Source organism: Dromaius novaehollandiae, chromosome 2, assembly GCF_036370855.1.
Source record: "Dromaius novaehollandiae isolate bDroNov1 chromosome 2, bDroNov1.hap1, whole genome shotgun sequence".
Taxonomy (NCBI): Eukaryota; Metazoa; Chordata; class Aves; order Casuariiformes; family Dromaiidae; genus Dromaius; species Dromaius novaehollandiae.
The window spans coordinates 142,440,359-142,461,996 of record NC_088099.1 but is presented as its reverse complement, the minus strand read 5'-3'; the positions used below and the strand labels follow the sequence as shown (position 1 = coordinate 142,461,996).

The 21,638-nt window shown below is 35.7% G+C and overlaps 1 protein-coding gene across 7 annotated transcripts in view; it reads left to right on the top strand.

The window, feature by feature from the left end:
* Nucleotides 1-21,638, top strand: part of RIMS2 (regulating synaptic membrane exocytosis 2) — a 473,994-nt gene that overhangs the window by 355,324 nt on the left and 97,032 nt on the right. For 5 of the 7 annotated variants that reach the window (XM_064507626.1, XM_064507628.1, XM_064507627.1 and 2 more), the window contains one exon: nt 20,255-20,355. In XM_064507626.1, the coding sequence (XP_064363696.1) occupies nt 20,255-20,355 (101 nt within the window). Of the gene's footprint in view, nt 1-6,663; nt 6,697-20,254; nt 20,356-21,638 lie in introns of all 7 variants that reach the window. The other 2 variants (XM_064507622.1, XM_064507623.1) reach the window with 1 other exon arrangement.

The following is a 21,638-nucleotide window of genomic DNA, read 5'->3' as shown; positions in this document are numbered from 1 at the left end:
TCCAAGTAACAAGAAAAATAATAATACTGCTGTATCATGTGAAGCGCTAAAATCAAGGTATATATGTGACTAGAACTGAGATTAGCAAATTTTTTGGAGGACAATTTAAGGTCATTAAACACAGTAGTAAAATGTTTCTTATGGTTCAGGCTTTACCACAGAAGAAGATGATAAAATTCCTAAGTTAAATCTCTAAGTTAGGAGGCACTTTGAAAAACTATTACTCAGTAAATTACAGAGTCAATTGTATTTATGCAAATGTTTTGAAGGATAGGAAGGGCAAAATTGCAGAATCATGGGTAAGCTACACATCAAAATTCAAGCCATGCGTAGTGTGTACCCTTCATTTGGCCAATGTCAGTGCTCTGAGAGAGCTGCTGTCTCTGTACATCATGGAGTCAAAGAGCTTGTGGAATACTTATTTGTTCTTACCAAAACTACTAAGCACTTTGTGCTTTAAACAGCCCTGCCTGTGAACTGTAATAGATGATGTATGAAGGAAAGAGAATAAAGCTCTAGTCCTATTCTCAGAGTTCCCCGGTCAGTGAAAAAAAAAAAAAAAAAAAAAAAAAAGGAGGTAGAATGCAATCATTTTCACATTTTTATACATGTTGCCTTAAGAAGACAAGTTGGAAAATGAGTAAGCTATGGGTAGAGAACAAGGGTGCTGTATAGAGGACTGGGCAAGATGCTGTTTTTCTTAAATAAGCAATTATTTTCATCTAGTACCATCAGTAACCTTTCCTCAACCCAGCAGGCTTATTAAGGGAGAGAACACACAGTTTAGGCCACCAAGGAAGAGGTACTCATTTCTATTTCATTTCAGTTGTTTTTGAAGTGTACGATCTGTCTGACTGTGCAAAGTTTGGAGGCTCAGTGCAGCCTAGGAAACTGTATCTGCCTCCACAGATGTTACAGGTGATGCAGAAACTACCCGCATGAGATAATAAAGGAAATACTACTGTTTTCCCCCTGTTTTTCAAACTTGGGGCCAGCAGATTTGATGGTTATTATCTGGTTGCCAGGATGGCAACTTGATTATTGCCTGTTGAGAAGACTGCGGTGTTATCAAATATGGAGCCCTTGCTCCAGACACTTAATGTCTAAGCCACAGTTAAAGAATACAACCATGGGAAAATGCTGATATATATTTTAATATGATTGACCAAAAGGAGACAGATTAGTTGAAATGGATTTATACATCTCAGGGTGGAATGAAACAAAATGAAGTGCCCATGTAATAATTTGGGGGAAGGCAGTATTTCTTTAATGTAGTACTAAAGTTTTAGAGGAATCATAACAGTGGTAAGGTAAGCACATAAAAGACAAAGGTAATGCATGCTTACAAATGAGAAGTATTTTATATATGCTGGTTGGCTTTCAGTTTGAAAGGTATAATGGGTGGTTGCATACATGGAACATTTATCTTTTTTCTGGGTGGGAACAATCCTTAACTGTATACAGAAAAGGTCTTTCAGAAATAGTTTTTAATGTGACTATAATTTTATAGTTTATGTGTCTATTGCCGTGGCATCAGTTGAAGTAGTAAACCACAGTCAAAAAGAGAGGTGGTTATTTTAAAAGAAGTTTTTAGTCACAGTCAAAGGTATTATAGGTGGAAAAATATAAATGGGAGATATGATTTGACATGGGGAATGAGTGATGCTGGAAAAGACAAAGTAGTGATAAGAGGATATTCAGAGAGCAGAAAGAACTCTAGCACTTCACGTAAATGGCATTAGGAGGACTGGACAATTCAAGAGCTATGGTTAAGCAAGCAGGCTAATGGAAGTAACTGCAGAATTAAGAAAATCATTTGCATTACCAGAATCTTACCTAAACTCATTTGTATAAAATTATCCTCTTGTGAAAAGGAGGGGTGAGGAGCAGAGCAAGTTAGAGTGTAGTTTATCATTGCTGAAGGGGAGAAGTGAGTGGGCAGTAGAAGAGTCTTCAAAAGCAATGGATTGGGAAAGGGAAAAAGTCCATGACACTGATGCAAGGTTCAGAGTACTGTGGTAGTGCTAGGGAGAAGTTATAAAAAAGGGTCTTATTAAGATACCATGGGGCCTGAAAAGCAGTGAACTGGGTAAAATTTTTGGAAAGAGCTACATGTTACATGCCACGTTGAATCTGTGAGGATCATTTAAGCCATGCCAAGTAAGAAGTGTTGCAGATTGACTATACATGAATAATTGTTTTGTTGAAAACCCATGAGTGTTTCCACACTTATTAGGTACTCTCCTTGCAGTTAGCAAGTGGTGGATTCAAAACAGATACTCCTCCTTTAGATATTTATTTATTTTGAAATTTACTTTGATTTCTTCATATACCACTTTGAATGTCAGTACGTCTAATCTGCCAAATTGCATGAAGTCAGGAAGGAGTTTACTGTCGTTTACAACAAATCACAAACAGTGAGGTGGCCTAAAAATGCCTAGCAAACCACGTACCTTTTTGTGCATAGCTTTTTACTACTCTTTTGTTTTTCAGAAATGGTTCATACAGTCTTACCTATTGTGATCTCTTGGGCAACCTGATTCTGTAGGTGGTGAAACATACTGACACCGCTGGGATGAGAATAGATTTAAAATGGGAAGATAATTGATTTAAGATAGCTAATCTGTCCTTTATTGATGACAGAGGGTGTGCTGGAATCAAATGCTGTTTTGAAATAGAATTGTTGTTTGGTTATATAAATCAGCTAACTTACTAGTGAGATTTCTTTCTTCTCTGTTCAGGCTTTATGATACTTCTAATCCAACATGTAACTGTAGTCCATTAATATTTTAAAATTTGACTATTTTGTCATTTTTCTCTTTCTATATGAACTTGTAATTTGAAGTTTACTTAGAGAAAAAATCACAAAAGCTCTCTCTGACTTCCTCGTTTGGTTTATCTCTTTAGACATAAAAATTAATGCAGTCTACATGGTTTCTCATGATTTATACAGTTCACATTACTGAAACTATTCCGATTTCTTCTTGTATGTTGTTTTCCACCTTCTTCTCTATTATCTTTATCTCTATGTAGTAATATCCCGCAGTTTCCAAGTTCTTATTATCTTTACCTAGCATATATTATATAGCTGCAAACTAAAATATATTGCTTCTGTCTTCCCTGTAAGTATGTTCTGTATCCTAATCCTCTGCTTATTTTTTTGAGGGAAAATGCCAGTGTCTGTCTAGTGTGCAGCTGTGATTGTGTTTGTTTGAATTTACACTTTAAGATAAAAAACGCACCTTCAACTCATAGGGAATAACCTTTAAAAAAATCAGAAGTGTGAGTGGGGCTCTGTATCTGCAGGAAGGGTAGATGTGATTTAATGCTGTTGAAGATTATGGAATACTGATTTTGTTCACACTTCAATGTAGTCAAGTAGTTAGCCATTCATTCTAAATCTTCTTTTAACGATCATTTCTGCTCTTAACTAATTTGCTGTCCTGTCTTCCTCTCTTATCTCTTATCCTTAGCAGTTCAGAGTTCGAATGGTGTCAGTTTGAATGGTTCATGTTTTAAGATGTTACCTATTTGACTGTGTTTTTGCCTGCCTTATTGTGTGAAGAGCATCAGAAAATGAAGCTTTCCAAAGCTGGAAACCACAGAAATTTGTGAGGTCATAAACACAGTACAAGATCTTTGTTTTTAAGGAACAAAGAAAACTGAAATTAAGAAAAGCCTTGGGAAAGAAAAAAGTAGCTAACTTACACTGGTCTGGCCTATGCAACCCTATGCAGGGTGTGTTTGCTATGTAAGCTTCAGGTATGGCTGTTTATATACTAAGTTCCTAAATACTTCTCTTTAATAACTGGCATTACTTATAATGAAAATTTCAGTGTGAAGGCATGATAAAATACTGGGTATTTCTTTTGTTTTATTCAGACTTGCAGTACAATAGCTGGTTTTCATTTACTTCATAAGTTTATTCATTGAGAGAGTCTCACTTGTTTCGAAATCTGTGGATAGCACCCTTAAACATACCGCTCTCCTTTGTCAAGATGAACCATTGATGCAAACAAATGCTAGTTCCACAACTAAGCAATAACTGTGCAAATGAAGACTGCCCTTTGACGATACGTAAATTTAATAGAATTTTATGCCATGATTTTGTTCTCAGATTTTAGTACGTTTCTGTCGACAAAGATCTGATTTAGTAGATGAAAAGCTACAGAGATGGAGAGTTGTAAAACTCCATTGTTTGGGATGTATGGCATGGTTACTTAATCAGGAGATTTATTCATAGAAGTGCTATTGTGTCTAAATTAATAGGACTATTAGTAGTTCCTTCTTATCATCGTTAAATGAAAGAAGTTGGTGTATTACTGTGCCACAAATTCTACTGAGTAATTCATTAATATTTGCAACAATTAATATAAAAATATTAGAAGCAGCAAATCTTCAGAGATGAGGTATCAGCTGAGCTAGTATCCACAGTGAGAAAATACCTATTATCTTTTATTCTCCCCTCTGGCTTATATTAAAATTATTTTTATAATTGAAAATATTTTGTTTGGCTTCTTGAAAAGTAAACAGTTTTTTCATAACAAATACTTTGCATGAGGGCTTTCAAAATGCAATTTGTAAAACATTGCTACATGGGACTGGTGTGTAGCCAAATACTGGTCATCCTTGTGCCCCACTGACTTTACTGGAACTCCTTGTGACTGGTTGCATTACTGTATCCTGGGCCTGTTCCTTACTTGGAAATAACATTATTTCAAACATCCTTTGACTACTTCTAAAGAAGGTTCTATCTTAATGCAAGTATATGTCTTAAAGCAATGCATACTTATTCATGTCAAAAATAATAAATGAAATATAAGGAGGTCATGACAGAGACTTTCTTGTGACTCCTTTGGAGTAGGGCTACCAGTCATTAGTAGGACTGTTGCCTTCAGGATTATAGACGTATAATAGAAAACATTTTTGTAAAGTTTAAGTACTTTATCTGGGTCTTTGGTGATATTAATAATGATTTATTTATTTAATAGTTGTAGCAATTATAGCCACACTGTCTTAATCCAGGCTATATAACACCAAGGAAAAGTCAATCTTTGCATTTACATTTTTATATTTCATAGTACGGATTCATTATACTTGCCCAGATAAAAAGATGTTTATACACAATTACTTTTTTTTAATATGTGAACACATAACATCCTTTGTCAAAGCTGTCATCTGTATATCTTTTATACAGCACTTAGCTGTGTTCATTCTGTAAGACATCTGATTGGCTAAAAATGCATTCTGAAGATCTATGTTACAAGCTGTCTGTTTTCTTGTTTTACAACAAAGTTTGTGTACAGTCTTGCATTTGCAGTAGATGAAAATTATAATCTGCCAGCTATAGAGTAAAATGGTTTAACCATAGAACACAGTGGTTATCAGTGGAAATTTAGTGTTTTCTTTAATTCAATTTTATTGATTTATATTCCTTATTCTAATTTTGAATTTTTCAGTGCTGTTTTGATATTGACTGTAAAACATGTGGATAAGATTATAGCATATTTTTGTAATGTCCAAACTTTTCTGGAATTCTTAATAGAATATCTGCAGTATTAATGAATTATGAGCAATGTTTTGTGACTCACTAGAAGACTGCAAATGGAAATCAGATTAGAGATATATTTTTTTTCTTTTTAATTCTGATACTTTTTGGAAGAATGCATTTGCTTTGCTAATGTTGGTAGCTTCACAGTTCTTTGTAATTATTACTACATTTCAAGATGAATTCCTCCATTCTTTTGCTACAAATAGATGTTCAGTACAGAAAGTGACACTGTCCCTCAGATGTTCTCCATGTCTGAAATGGCAGTGTGTGTTTTGAATGTGAAGTAATAAAGTAAGTAATGAGATAGTTGCTTTGAACGTTGAACTTGCATGCATTTCTTGTAACTTAGACTTCTGTGGACTATGAGTAACATTTGGTTCTGAACAAAATATCTGTTGAATTGAATATGAGAGTTAATAGCTGTACATTCCCTTTTCTCACATTCAGTGTTTTGGTTTCGATGATATTGCCAGTGGCAGAGTGTTGCTATAATGCAGTCCTTTCCAGAGTGTATTATGTGGATTCTGAAATTCCTGGGATTGTATATCCTTTTCCAAACAATCTGTTTCCTTTTTGTTTTCTATTTTAGATATGTGAAACTTTGGTTCAGCATAAATTAAAACAATTAAATATTTCAAATATCTGATAATAGTACGCTTCCCAATGGTGACCTTAAACTGGATGTTCAGTAATAAAAAGAAAAAAATGATAGTTGTGTTCAAGTAGATAACATTCCAAAAAGTTGAATAGTCATGAAAAAAAGTGTATCTGCTAGTTAACATATGTTTTACTATCCAGGTTTTTCTTCAGCTCCATTTCAAGGATAGACTTTGCTGTCAATTTTAACATTTGTTATTTCCTCAGCTCTTATACTAATCCTGTCTTTACTGTTCTTTTTCAACAACAGTAGTTCAACTACTTCTTCTTCAGCTTTCTTTTTTCTTCTAGTGTCTATGGTTTTTTTTCCCCCTCATTTACTAACTCTGCACTACAGGCTTCTCTCTAAGACAATTTTTGGCCCTTTCCCTCAGTGTCAGTTTTAACCTTCTGAATACATCCTCTCACGCCCATCTCCTTTGTCTTTGTCTGTCCATTACACGGTGTGATCACAGAAGAAGCGGAATCACCGAGGAGAAGAAACTCAGGTCTGTCTCTTCTACTGCTTTTTTCTGTGTTATTTTTTCATTTTACCTTTCCTATAGATTTTATCATAGATCGCCTCACATACTTTTCACTCTCTTCCCCCCTCAGTATATTAAAACAAATCGTAAGAATTTAATTGTAGATAGAATGTTTATGTAATTTTTATTACCTGTAAGCTATGTATTCTACAAAAAGTAAGTGTTAAAAGCTAAGTGATGATATGTGCATTATATCTTAAGACTTTAGAGCGATTAGACTTCTCTCATTTCAGTGCTTATTTCCCATCTCCATTATCTGTGTATTAGCCTCTAAGCTTCCAACTAGCACATGCAAACAGTCTATAATCTGTTTTACCATCGCATCTGACAACTACAGCAGAAATTATGGAAACAGATGTAACAATTTATTTTTCACCTTGGGGAGGATATAATTTGAGAACTGAATGATTTCATTAATTCCATTTCATGCACTGGAATCTCAAGCTTAGCTCCACTGAACAAAACATTGAGATTAGAGGTAGAAATGTTAAGGATCAGAAACTATTCTCTCATGTCCAAAAGTGTAAAACATAAAGGTGTGATCACAAAAAAACAGAGAAGCCAAAACATTGAAGGAGATCTGATTTATCCATATTGTTCATAGCTTATCTTTTTTCATATTGTGTATTACTCATTTTTTTTAATTTTCATCTTTTATATCAATTTTTAATCTGCTATTTTACTGATTTTCTGTTTAGTTACTGAGTTTTGTCCAGGGAGCTAGACACTTTTATTTGTTTTACTGGCACAGAACTAATGTTTAACAAGGCATTCTAGCACTGAAACTGTTCATGCTTGCCCTGTCATGTATCATCTTTGTCAGAACAACAAAGAAGTCCCCCATGCATATTTAAAAGTTTTACCATTATTATTTTAAAGCTATCATTTATTCTCTGTACCTCTGTTATTGTCCCAACAAATTAAAGAAGGAATTTGGATGCCATTTAGCTTCTAAAATCTAAAGTAGTCTGTGTTTTTTGGCCCATTAAACTTAGGTAGTATTTAGTCAAATGTTTTTGTATTTCCTGTGCTAGGGCTGGCTCTTTGAGAACTTTATTTCTGTTACCGCTCTTGTTGCAATCCCCTAGAGTCAGAGATTATCTTTATGGAGCCTTGCAGATGTTACTTTTACCTTGATGACTTCATATTTTACACATTTCATTTTGAGGCAGTCTGACCAACTGCATGCATAGCTAAAAGGAAGGGTGACATTTCAAAAGGAGACGTTCCATTTTTTTAGAATTTTCTTTAGGAAGTGTGGAACTAGGGTTATCCATTTACAGGTTTCATTAGGAAATGCTTTTCATAGTATTTGCCATGCTACCAAACATTTAGGTGAAGGATTAGCAATTCATTTTAAGTGTTATAAGACCAAGAAATATTGTGAAACTAAATATCTGAATATGTAAATATTGTTATGAAATAAAAATATTACCAGTTTTTCTCTCTGGACATTATCATTTTTCATGGGAAAAATAGCAAAATTTTATTCTCTGAAAGAAATCTAGGATTTTTTAAATAAAAAAACCTTATAAGAATGCATACAAAGTTTATGCTGCATATCTCAGACACAAAGATAAATTCAGAAAACTAGCCATCAGAATTATTTTGATACAGATTTTGCTATCTGGCAGCACACTAAGGATGATAGCATCCTTAATGATTTAGCCCTGTTTTCCTTGGGTGAATGAGGAGCTTAGCAATGCAGAGGTTTGACAATTTGTTTCTAAAATTGTATTTTGGAAATTATTTAAAATGTTTCATAGAATTTAAGGATTGTTAGAAAGACACATGCCTGTTCACCCACCTATATATTCAGTACGGGCAAGTGAAGTAGAACCTCACCTGCAAAAGAACCGCAGTCATGAAGTGGAGAAATTTCTTTTCACCAGTAAGATTGTTCAGACTAACCAGTTACCATTGTGTCAACAAATTGCAACTAATGCTTAGTGTGGTCTTCAAGCATATGAGATACAGAAAACATTTTTCAGATTTGTAAAGTTAATGTTGGTCTAGATGTGAGCTGACACAAGTAACTATAGACCAAAACTGATCACCAAATCTAGGGAAAGGCTGATTCGCAACAATTTAAGCACAGTCAGCATACAGGTAGCATAAATAATGCTAGTGAATTAATTCTAGTTTTATTCTAGGATGAGAAGGGATGTAGCAGCGTTGCCCAGTCACTGCTGCTTTTTTGAGTAGGTGGATTGAACTTGGAAGATAGAGTAGCTGGGACAGGTCAGTTTCTGAAGGGGAATGAAAAGCAGGGAAATAGAGATTCCAGTTCTTTTCTAGGACGTATGGAGCAGGACAGTTTCTCTCACTAGAGGCATAAGCAGGATTGGTTAGAATTTTTCCTGACTTTCTTAGAGAATAAAACTCAGATAAGGCAAGGGCTTTGAAATACAGCTTTTTCTGTGTTAGAACTTTTTATGGAATGTGATATTTCTTCATAATAATATAGTTGCTGGAGATAAAGCCTATGAAAATTAAAAACACTATTAAAAGATTTGTGTCCAAACTGGAAGAATTGGCAGCACTGGGCAGTAGAGGGCCAAACAGTAGAAGAGTCTGGCAAATAAACTGCTGGAAGAGGCAAGTGCAAAAAATTCCTATGATTGAGAGAATTTAGGAAAGCACATGCAGTGGAAGGAGGAGAAGAAGGAGCACAGTTCTGGAGTTGTCCTTATCTCAGAGTACCATGAGAGGTTTCCCAAGAGTGAATTTACTTACCCTTGATGAAGAGGGCATGTCATCCCCATGTTTTTAGCTTAATATAGTGACCACTCAATGGCATACGTTCCTTTAAAGGCAAGGATGGCTTTAAAGACAAGGCTTTGTTTCATTTTCATCTTTCTCATGTTAAAAAGGAACTCCTGATTGGAATTTGTAGCCTTTTAGCACAAGTGTGGTTAATTGACTTGTGCATCTCTGAAACTTTCTGTGATATTTAACTTAACAGTCATGTTTAAAATCTCATGCCACAGATTGTGACTGAGACATTTAAAGAGACTAACCCTGTATTTGGTCAACAAAGGCCACAGGGATGGTTAAGCTCCAAAATTCAGTTTAAAGGTACTTAGCATACTAATAGATGTGTTATATTGGATGGCTGGGAGACTCTCTGCTCTTATTTTTGATTTTGATCAGAATTAGAATTAAAACCAAAAAACCCCAAAGCCCCCCAAAACCAAAAAACCCCAAATAGCCATCTGAACCTAACCAGGTAAGTAAGGGCTGATCTTCAGTCTGCCAAAGGAAAAATAGTTGCAATATCATTACATAGCTTAAAAATGGGAGCATAATTTTACAAGAGACAGAATGCAGTACCAGAGCATACATATTTTTACCAGTAAAGGTTTACTAGCTGAACTTGTAATTCTCCCCAGTCTTGCGTGAAAGTGCACACGCTACTGTTCTTTTTGTGCTTTTTGCTTACATCTTTCATCATATTTCTGATTTTTGAGATGCTAATGAAGATTTCTTGCATTTTTAGGATGGCTGAATATTAATAGCTGCTTGGTTTTCTGGAAGCAAAGACATAGTTATCATCAAGTGTTTCTGCCTATGTTTTGGAGTGGCTGTATCAGAATGTGAAATATTCTGTGGTTATGCTGTGGAGTTTATGCAGTGATGGGAAATCTGAGGAGCTTACATGCTTGATAAACAGAGTGTTGGAGAGCATAACAATAAGACTGCTCAAGCTTTTGTGAGGACAACAGACAGCTATGTTTATAACATAGCTGATCTGAGTGTATTTTTATGAGAACAGAACATAGCGGCCCACTGATCCCACAGTTTTTTTTCGGTTACATTTTCAAAATCCTGTTGCATACCTTTTGAATATGGAGGATGGGTTAGAGTTCTTGAGGGAACTTTTTAAAAGGGGATGTTCTAGCCAACACTAGTCTTACTGCTTCTTCTTTAACCCCTTTTTCCTTGTGGGATCTCAGTATTCTTCAAAGCCATCAAAATGTATGTATACCTTTGTATGAGGTAGCAAGTAAGACAAACATCATGGAGTACCATGTAAAAATCACTTTAGAGAAGGATCCATGGGCAAGCGCACCATAAAAACTAGGTCATATCCCTAATTATTATTTTAATGAACATGTAAAACAGAGAAAACTTTCAGGCTTGCTTCAAAAGACCTTTATCCTTTGCCAGGTGAACTGATCTTTCCCCAGTGGTGAGGACCTGAGCTGACCCTGTCTGTTTATGAACCCATGATTCTGAGGATTCGTTAACTTTCCTGTCTAGACCACCACAGCAGCTTATTCAACTCTTTTGCTAAGCAGTGCCATGTATTCTGCAAATAATCTGAAGTAATATTGCTAACATGATTTTAAGAATTGTGATCAAAATTTCTTTAATTGGTGAGAAATGTCCCCCAGCTTTCAGTCTTTGTTTGGTGTATCAGTCTGAAGCCAAGAAGAAGAAAAAGAATGTCAAGCAATTCTCAAATAGAAAACAGGAATGTAAAGGCATGCTCCCCCACTAGGAATCTGGCTCACTGAAATAGTCTTCATTCTAGTATTCCCTTTTAAGGACAGTAATTGACACTTCAGTCTCATTTAAACTGTAATATAAAAACACTTACAAAACGCTTCAATTCTTGTGCAGAATTTTTTATTTCTCATTCCACATTTGTTTAGCTGTCAGTCATATTCTTTTCATCCAGACTGTGATGTGGATCATGCACTTCTTGGAAAGGCCTTGCTTGTTGCAGCAATAGCTTTTTTATATTTGCCACACCTTCACCATAAAGCCCTGGAGTGAAGCTCAGCAGCCATTTGTATCAGGTATCACCTGATGTTTCTTTAGACCTGTAGAAGTTAGGAAGTTACATTTTTCACATTGTGGACAGCCAGAATGAAGAAAATTAGGGCTAATTTCATAACTTGCAGGTCTTTCAAAATGTAAGACCTTGCCAGTCTTCTTACACGAACATGTGGAATATATGGGAGGAAAAAAGAGTATTTCAGGAATAACAGTAGTGGCTTCTGTAGGTGCCTGTGCTAAAGGTCTCAGCTAGAGACTTTGCTTCTTGGAGCATCTGAATTGGTTTTGCAGTGCGTGACTAATAATTTAAGAAAGTCTGGTTTTGTTGACCTAATGGCTGAAGTGGAGGTGAGGAGACCGGTTCCTAGATTACTACATACTTATCTGCTCATGGAGTTTTTCCATCGTTGCGTATATGAAGGAAAGCAACAGCATATGCCATGCCTGAATCAGAGAGTGAGGCATATAGTAAAATACTGGTTTGGGATAGGAGGAGGTGACAGTTTTTTTCCAAAAAGAATAAAATATAGAGGTAGAATTGGAATTGAATAGCTCTGGAAATGGAAGGAAATGTAACCCTTTGATTGCAGGACCTTTAATTGAGAAGTTTTGATGTTTGATTGTTTTTGATTGTTTCCTTTGTCTGCTTCAACAAAAATACTTTTTAGGGTTTTGCTTTGGTATAAAATTGCATTCCTGTGTTCTCATAAAGAATCAGGTATAGAAAAGAGTGATGTTAGTAAGAAATTTGTCTACCATTTTAAAAGTAGTTACCTGAAGTTAGAATCCTAAGTATATATTTGATTTTTTTAATTGCATGATGTTTATAAATTCCCACCACTTTGAAAAGTCAGGCTCAATTTTTAATAAAGCGCTTAAGTAGAGAAGCGTCTACTGTTTTATGAAATGTAAGTGATCATTCTGATAGCAATGATTAAGTGCACTTTATATTATTCAATTTGAGATGTTTTCAAATGATCTTACAGTGATTTATTGATGTTCAGTCTTTTCCTAGATATTAAGCCTAGTGACAGTTTTTTGATTTGGGCACCTAACAACTGAGAGAACCAGAACCATTCTTTTAGTTTCAACATTCTGAACCTGCACTGTTTTCTTTTAAGAGAGAATGATGATGCCCATAATTCCTGTGAAGATTTTTGCTGATGAGAAGTTGGCCTTGTTCTCTTTGCTCAATGAGCTTCTTAAGATAATATTGATACTGCTCAGTTTTGCTGCTTCCTACCCAAATGATACCTTTCTCAATTCAAACTTCCTACTCTTTCTAGCACTTTTCCAGACAACCTTTCCCTTAAAAATCTAAAAGATTTACTTGTTCTGGAGGTTTGTAATAAATGTCACAGCACTTCAATTACCTCTTTACAATTCAAGAATCCAGCAGAATTTCCTGCTTGTCAAGACTGTGGTATTCTTTTCTGTGAGTTATTGTGGAAGGCTTTGTTTTATACCTTTTAAAGGAACAAGAACAAATGAAACTTAGACTTGTTTCAAGTTTCCCATTTTCTTTGACAATGTCTTCATTTAAAGATTCATGGTTGAGAAGCCCTGTGGCCCGGAAAGATGGAAAAGTAGCCTTATAAAGCATCTCAGAGAAGCAATCAAAATATAGATTATCCTATATAATACTAATTTCAGTATTATGATGTTATTTCAGGTACAGTAAAGGTTTCTTTTCACCATTTATATGAAATAATTTAGGTATTATATCATTCTCTCTCTGCTCAAACTCACAGGGATTTTAATGCCTGTTACTTCACTTTTATACATGTTGTGTTGTATTGGATCAGTGGTATTGCTATCAAATAACTTTTGCTTTAGAAAGTAATGAGACAGGAGAAGCCAGTGTTGTATTCATAGCTCTTGTATTGGGAACTGCAATTTTAAAACCTTTGAAAGCTTAAAAAGCAAATACAGCTACCTCTGCCTTTCTGCCTTCTTCGCAGCCCACGTATCCACAGCCCGGACAGGGCCAATATAGGCCAGACTACGCAAAGACCAGAATGGTAGGACAGAATGCAAAGGGCAGCATTACTTATGCACTGTGTACAAAACGGAGGAGGAAAGGAGGGGGAATGGGCTGCAAGAACCCACTTGATCTCCACTGATTTCCAAAGGCATGGGAATGGGTGTAGGGCTGTGATTTGCCAGGTCCCTTCCCATTAATTTGGCTAACATTTCCCCTGGGAGTGGCCCATAGGAGACCCATCTTGATCCCACACAGAATGGCACATACATGCCAGATCCCATCAAAGCATGGAGCGTTAGTCATGTTCTCTGTAGGATCATATTTTTCTATGTTACATCTCTACCTTGCCCCAGTATGTTTTCTCTTTAGATGTGACTTAGTCCACTGTTTTGGCACCATCCTACAAACTGGTACTTCTTTAAAATGTAAAACATCTCTGTTTTCTTCTTCAATGGTGGTAGTCTGTGCACTATAAAATACATAGCAATTTTGTGGGCAACCCTCAGTAACGAGTAATGTGGTAAAAAATATTTAATTGTAATAGTATATGCAGTTTTGGTTTATGGCGAGGGGATTGTTCCATATTCATCGGATTGTTTTAATTGAAATTAATAAGATTCTGGCTTATGATAAGAAAAAGAAACAGAGAGACTGCTTAAAAGTTCATGTTTTTCTAGCTAAAGTAAATTTCATTTGACTTAAAATTCTTTTACAGTAATTACCAAACTTGGATTTCAGAGTCCAGTGTGTATGTGCTGCCAAACAAGTTGATGAGGAACCAATGTTTCTTTGTGACAGAAGAATGCCCTGAGCCGTATACAACCTTTCATATGCTTTCAGAATATTTGTTGGCATCAGTTAGATGGATTTATGTGCACAAACTAGCTTCTGTGTATTGCTGTTAGTGTCTTTCATTCTTCATTATTTTTTAGCTCTAAGAAAAGCTACAATAACATTATTAAACCTTTTAACCTGTAGAAGCTATAAGAATTGATTATCCCAAGGAAGATTTAAAATATTACTGAAAACCGTTCAGAGACATTAAATTTTTATGCTTGAATCACTTGACTGCATATTGTGTATATGCTGCAGAAAACACATAGCATAAGCTATGTGTTTTATTTGTCTGTCAGCCTGTTCAAGGGATCTGTAAACTAACTGTGTCTGACACCTGCCTTGTTGTCTGTTGTATCGAGTGTGTTAATGACTCTGGAAGTGCACAAAATACCCCTGGGTTCTCTCCAGTAAGTCATTAGGGTGCAAAAATGTATACAGTAGCATGCAGTGAATATGCCTCTGGAAGTAGAGCACCATACTTGGTTGTGTGACTAAGGTTATCAGTTTAAATTAATTTGGTGGGTTTTATTCATTTTTTCCTTTTTAATGCATGTTTTTGTTACTTTTATTATTATTTCTGCATTTTCTCTCTCCCTCTTTTTTTTGTTTTATTTATTGCTTTCATTTGTTTGTAGAAGAAAAGAAAGCAGATCCAGAGAATGGGGATGCAGGTAGGGTGGCTTATTCAAAATATCTTCATATTATTTCCCTTAAGTTTTTTGTCATGGTATGTTTAAGCAGAATGTGTATCATAGAGCTGGATCACAATATTGATGTATTCTGATGATTTCTGCAGATAACAGTAACTAAGAAACATATTTTGAGCTTTCCCAAGTGTATTTCATTTGCTTGTTTAAGCGAGTCAGATTAGGGGGAGAAATGGGAGGAAACAGATGAGAGACAGCTAAAGAAGGCTCTCCTATGCCCTAGGACTTCCATGCTGTCCCCCCTGACTCCAGGCACAGAGTGTACACACATGCAAGCCCCATCTACCTTCTTCCCCTCTGTTACAGGTTTACAAGCTCCAAAATCTCAGTGTTTCTGTAGTCTCCTGATCACAAGGTTTCCCCGCTGTGCCTGGGCTGCTCTCCTCACAAATCTTTTCTCTCTCTTATCCATGTTCCTTCAAAAGTAACTATCCTAATATGAAGAGGAAGCCGACTCTACTTCCATACCCCAGATTTTTGATATCTCTTTTTACTCTCTGTGCCTCAGGAGCCCCATTGTACAGTACTTTACAAACCCCAAGTGACCCAAATCCCCTTCCTCAAACACATCAGCATCCCCTGCATATATAGCAGCTGTAACAGTTTAGTAATTCCCACTGCAGAAGACAATGACTGAAAGAATGAAAGAACACAGCTCTCAGCTGGCTGGCTTTTTTTTTTTCTTTTTAGTTATTGTGGGGAAGTCTTCCTGCGACTAAGCTGGTTGATAAGGCCATTTCATTGTCCCTTTGGGCAGATCTTGCCCAAGAGAATAACCAATGTTTGACCAGAACAGTCAGTAATAGGCTTTCACTCCAGGCCTAGCTGAGTGATTGCTTATCTCCTTAAGAAAATGTTACTCTATGAACAGCTGAGGTCAAGATAAATTAGATATTAACTACATTGCTGATTACAACCCCTTAAAATTGTTAGCAGAAAACAAACATTTAGCTTTCAGTCATGATGAAAGCTTTAGCGCTAAAGTAGCTGAATCTTATGTCAAGATAAAACATGAAAATAATGGGTTGCATTTGAGGCTGAGACGGTGATTCTAGTGCTTGCTGTGAGCCCTTGCTGATCCTAGGACAGGTTGCAGGGCTGCCGTGCACTGTACTCCGGGGACCTGTTCCAGCATTTCTGCACTCTGCCTGCACTGTAGTCATGCTGCTTTCCCTCAGCATGATCTCTTGTAAAAGTATTGTGAATGGGTAGTATTGAATCAGCAGCTGGCTCTTCATCAGCCAGGAATTTCCCTGTGCTGAAAAAAACCTCATAGAGCTAACTTTCAGGCCATGTTTTGTTTTTATAGTAGAGAGACATTTAAAATGAGCAAAACTTGAGATATGGCTACAGTGCAATGATCTCAGCCTTTTCCACAGTTGTATTCGGTTAGCAATATCAGGCTTTGTTCTTCATTCAGTCTCTGAATTTTTTTTTTTCCTGCACCTGAAGTTTGAGTGATTCCTTTGCTTTTTCTCTTGGAGCCACTGCTGTTATCTACGAGTCAAATTCTGGAAAGAAGTTCAAGACAGAAAAAACTTACAAGTGAGCTCACTCACTTCTGCCTGGCCAAAATTCATTTGCATGCAATTTGAAATAGGATGGCAATACATGAAAGTATATTAGAACTAGCTTCATAGTTCAGGTGTCTATAGCCCTGAAAATGGGTTGGGTTGGGCTCCAGCTAACAACCTGAATAACCACCCAAGGGCTCAATCAGTCTTGTACTACCGGTGTCAAAGCTTACGCTCCTACATTTTTACCACTGTTGATGCCTAATAGATCAGAGTTAATTTTGCTGTATCTACACATACTCCATACATACCTCATGATTATGGTAGAGTCCTTAGTGTAGGACTGATGTCAGGTCTTGACTTGATTGCTGAAATCATGTTAGGAGATGAAGCTTCCTAATGCACCCAACAGTTATAGAACCCTCTAGAAGTACTTTCTGCTCCTGCTTAAATCCACACATGTAGGTATCAACTAAGTATAGATTTGCTGGTGGAACAGGAGGTGGTTATAGCCCTGTGTTTGCACCACTTGGTGCAGTAGTGCATGTGCTCTGGACCACATGAGAGGGAAGTGGCTGTGACACTCTCTCAACCTGTCCTACTGCCATCCAGATCCTGGCTGCGTCTGGCTTTAGTAGCAGCTGAGATGAGCCTGCAGCAGTTGGTAACCCTGCACAGTCTTTCTGCATGTCAGCTCCATGCACAGCAGAACTGAAGCTGATCTTCTGCATTATGAACTTTCCATTGCCCCTAGGATTCCCTCTGTTTGCATATAATTGAATTAATTTGTTTGTTAATGACAGTTTCAAAAGAACATAGCCAGTTAGATTTTCTTTTAATAAGCTTTTATGGGAATTGAGTAAATTTATTTTAAATTTTGCTGCTACATTGTTTTTCTCCTGAGACTAAAGTGAGCCACCAGGTCTGCCTTTTTAAATTTGACTTTTCAGGGACTTAGCCATCTCACATTTCCTTCTTGTCCCTAATCAGAAAATATAGCAAAATGGGTATGAGCCCCTTTTGCATTTCCAGCTGCTATTAAAAATTATTCACCAGCATAAATAGAAATTACAGAATTTTCACATATTTTACTGATGAGGGTTTTAAGACTAGAGAAAAGAACTGGAAAACTGAGATTAAGAGATGTCACATAATCCATAAGCTGTGTAGGCCTGGGTGAACTTTTCTGCAGTAAACAGAAAGTATTCCAGAATAAGACTATACAAATCACAAATCTGTAAATTGTACTAAGCCTGAATAATTAATTGAAACATAAGTCTTTGCCTGACATTAGGCTGATATTCTTGTTTATTCAAGTATTTCAGAAGTGTAATTCACTGGTAGTGAGAATTATACTTTATTATTATTATATTATTATTATATATTATTATATTTTTATATATATTTAATTTTATATATTATATTCACCGGTATATGACTGGTCACAGATTCAGTACTAGGCCTGTTTTACTATGGAGGACTCACATTAGGGGCTTGTGTTATGCTCCCTTTTCAACTGCGTGTTTAGGAGTGCTTGGTTTTGCAGAACACATGGAACTGGATATGTGGAAAAGTACTAACTTTCACTTTGCCAAATGATCGTAAATAGGAATGACTTTTCACGAGTAATTGTGAAACTTCTAATGCATGATCAAGAGGTGTTATTTCATCACTTCTTGTCCCTTACTCAAGTTTTCATGGCAGAATGACTGTGGACAAAGAACATATATGATGATTTTGTAAGAGAAACTTCGTAAGAAAAATTTACAAAATTTCTACAATTATACTTATCATCTCTTTTGGTGAAAACAAACTCTTTCAAAAGATACTAAAGAACATCAAGTAGATATGTAGAATGTTCTGATTTCACCAAAAGATGATTTCTTTCTTCAAGCAGAAGTTATTTTACCTCACCAGTGACACCGATGTGTTATTTTTGCCACTGAAAAAAGAAAAATATCATTTTCCCATTTAAAATTTCTGGGCTCAACAAAGAAAATAAAATTTATAAATTCCTATATAAAGCTTTTAAAACGAGATCACTGAAAAATCTCTGGCTTAGTGACAATTGGCAAATACTGCTTTTGGGGGGAAATTTTGATAGGAAACACTAGATATATTGTATTTTAGGAGTTTTCACCTGCTGCTGTCTTCTTCATTTTCTCTCTCCCTATAAAAACATAATTCCTTCTTTTTGTTCGTTATTATTAATTTACATCTCTGTGAAAGGTTTCGATGAAGTGTTTTCATTCACGTTGTTTTATGGAGTAATGATGGAGAGCTTGAATAGGAAAGTCAAAAGCCAGAAGGGTTTATAGATAGCAGTACAGCCTGGCCTTATCCCATTCCCTCTTGTCCTCACCCCCTCCTTTCCAGATGTTGCACAATTTGGCTGGCAGGCCTTTCTTGCACGGTGTGGTACTATCATTATTACTGTTGTCAAGAAGGAAAATACAAAGCTCAGACGCTCTGCAGAGGCCCTGTACAAAGCCCCATTTTAGTATTAGGTTCCCACTTAGAACATTAGATGTGGAGTTTAAATCAGATTGATATAGTATACTGGAGAATAATATTCCCATCCCAATTCCGTAAATAAAAGTCCAGATTGTCCAATGTGAATATACAGAAGCTTGCATTTATGACTGATGTTATTCTGAAAATTTAATCCCAGACAACCTTTTTCAAAATGTGGACAATGTAAGATAAATGTCAGTCAAAATGAAGACTTTTTAGCATTCAGTGAATAATGAATTACTCTTGATTTTTATCATATTAAGTGGAAGAGAATCATGCTTCTTGTGTATATAGTAGATGACTATATTTTGTTTGCAAGACTTTTTTTTAACTCTGGGCTCTTGTCTTCCTCTCATTTTATCTTCCTCTCATTTTTGTGTTTCTATTTCTCACACTTTCATCTCTGCTTTGGCACTTTCTTCCTCGTTATTTTAGAAAGTAAATCATGGTGTTACAGTACCAGTTGGCTGAAAACAACTGATGCCTCAGTAGCATTATAAGCACCCACCTCTAATGGAGGCTGATCATGTATTTGGTCCAAGAATTGAATCCTGAAATTGTTCTTGAAGCTGTGTGTCACTAGAACGTAATACAGTAATGCCACTGGGTGGCTCTTTAACATTCCTTTACATATTTTTTAAATTATTTTGTGCATATGAAGTAATGATAAATGGAAGTTATACCAGCCTGTGGCCCTTACCTGATTAGTAATTTGATACAAAATGCTGGTATTCTGCTATAAAAAAAACTGAACCAGGATCTCTATCCAAAATAAGCAGGTTGTCATTGCATTCTTTATTTTTTTTTTGGAATCAATGACTCAGTTTCTGTTGAATATTTTTGTAATGGTAAAATGCTATTCTGTGAAAACATTCTATTCTGTTTACATTCCTTTCTCTAACAAAGTCAGGTTCATTTGAACTTTGTAGATAATGCAACTCATTCAGATGCTGTTGAAATACTAACTCATCTACTATTCTCCTCTTCTTACGACTTTTTAATTTGTTTTTCCAAAAAATTGTGATTCAGAAATTACATAATTAAAATTACATACACAGTAATTTAAGCAAATGAGATTTCATCTTTTGCTGTTAGAAATTCTATGAGCATAACTTTAAACTTGGAACTGAACACTGCTTGTGTATTTATGTTCTTTCTTTCTTTTTCTTTTTACTTAACAGGTGCTACGGATGTAGAAGAGAGGAATCGCCAAATGAAAGTGAGCAAGTACAAACAGGTAGCAGGATCAGATTCCAGGCTGGAGCAAGATTATCATTCTAAGGCAAGGGAGTTTTGTTTTGAAAAGCAGCAAAATGTGCTAAAATGAAATTATCAATATCCTTTTAGAAAGCAATAGATAAGTGAGAGATTATTTTTTTATATATGCTTCTTATGCTTCTATATGTATCTATACTTATGCTTCTTATGTATCTATAATTAAATAATTGGGAAAAGTGCAGCAAAACCCCTAACACAGAGTGTTCTTGATTATTAACATTTAGGAAATACAAGTTAAATCATCAAATAGAAGTGGCAGTGTAATTACACATTGGAATGAACAAATAGGGCCAAGACTAAAAAGACCAAAGAGAAAGAAAAAAGAGGTTTATTGAATAATACGTGCAGTGAGAGCCACTGAAACCGTATCACGAAACACAGGGTTATCTTGATCTGTTGAAAATTGGAAGACATGATGTTACTTAGTTTAATAGTGGCCGTTTAGCTCTTGGAAAGGTTGTTTTCTACATCAACACAAACTTCCACCCCAGCTGTGTCAATCTGCTAAAAATTGGAATGATTTTGCGGTAGTACAGCCCCAAATATATTATCCAAAATTTCCTGCTATCTGGAACGGGGTCATGTCATATACGGTGTGTTAATTAAAACAGTTTAGATATTCTCAATTTAAAGTTCTATTATGAAAAAATAATTTAGTGTCCTCTAAAAGACTTCATTAATTGAGGTCAGATTGTAAGTGGGAAACACAAGACTTCTGACCTATAAAAGCTGTCTGAGGAGGAAAAGTCTGTTTTAGACTTGTTTCCAGGATGTAGTTCCTTTGCTCCAAGGACTGGCAAAGTTGTTGTAAACTGAGCTATTTAATATTTGAAGGCAAAGAAATCATTACATTTATTAAGTATTATTAGTTTTGTAGCTAATGTAGATGAATTTAATACACTGACTTCTAGTGATATAATTTCTTCTGAAAAATGTATATATCAGTGTGAGAAGGTAGAGACCTTTTGAGAAGCCCATACATGACAAAGTGGAAAAGGCTATTAATGAAATAATTGGAAAAAAACCCCAAAAAGAACACTGTGAAAATGGCTTAAAATGTTTTAACTCTCTAGGTGTGCTGCGTGATAATCAGGGCATTTTCTCTGCTTAATTTTTACTATAGAAGGTATAGGAATTTTTATTAAGGTGTAGAAGGGACTTGAGATACTGACATATTTACACATTTGTTTTATGATGACATATATGGCAAAATTATTTTCACATGTATCTACTATATTCAGTGTATCAGTCCACTTTGAAAGGTATTACCTTTTTTTATACAGACCT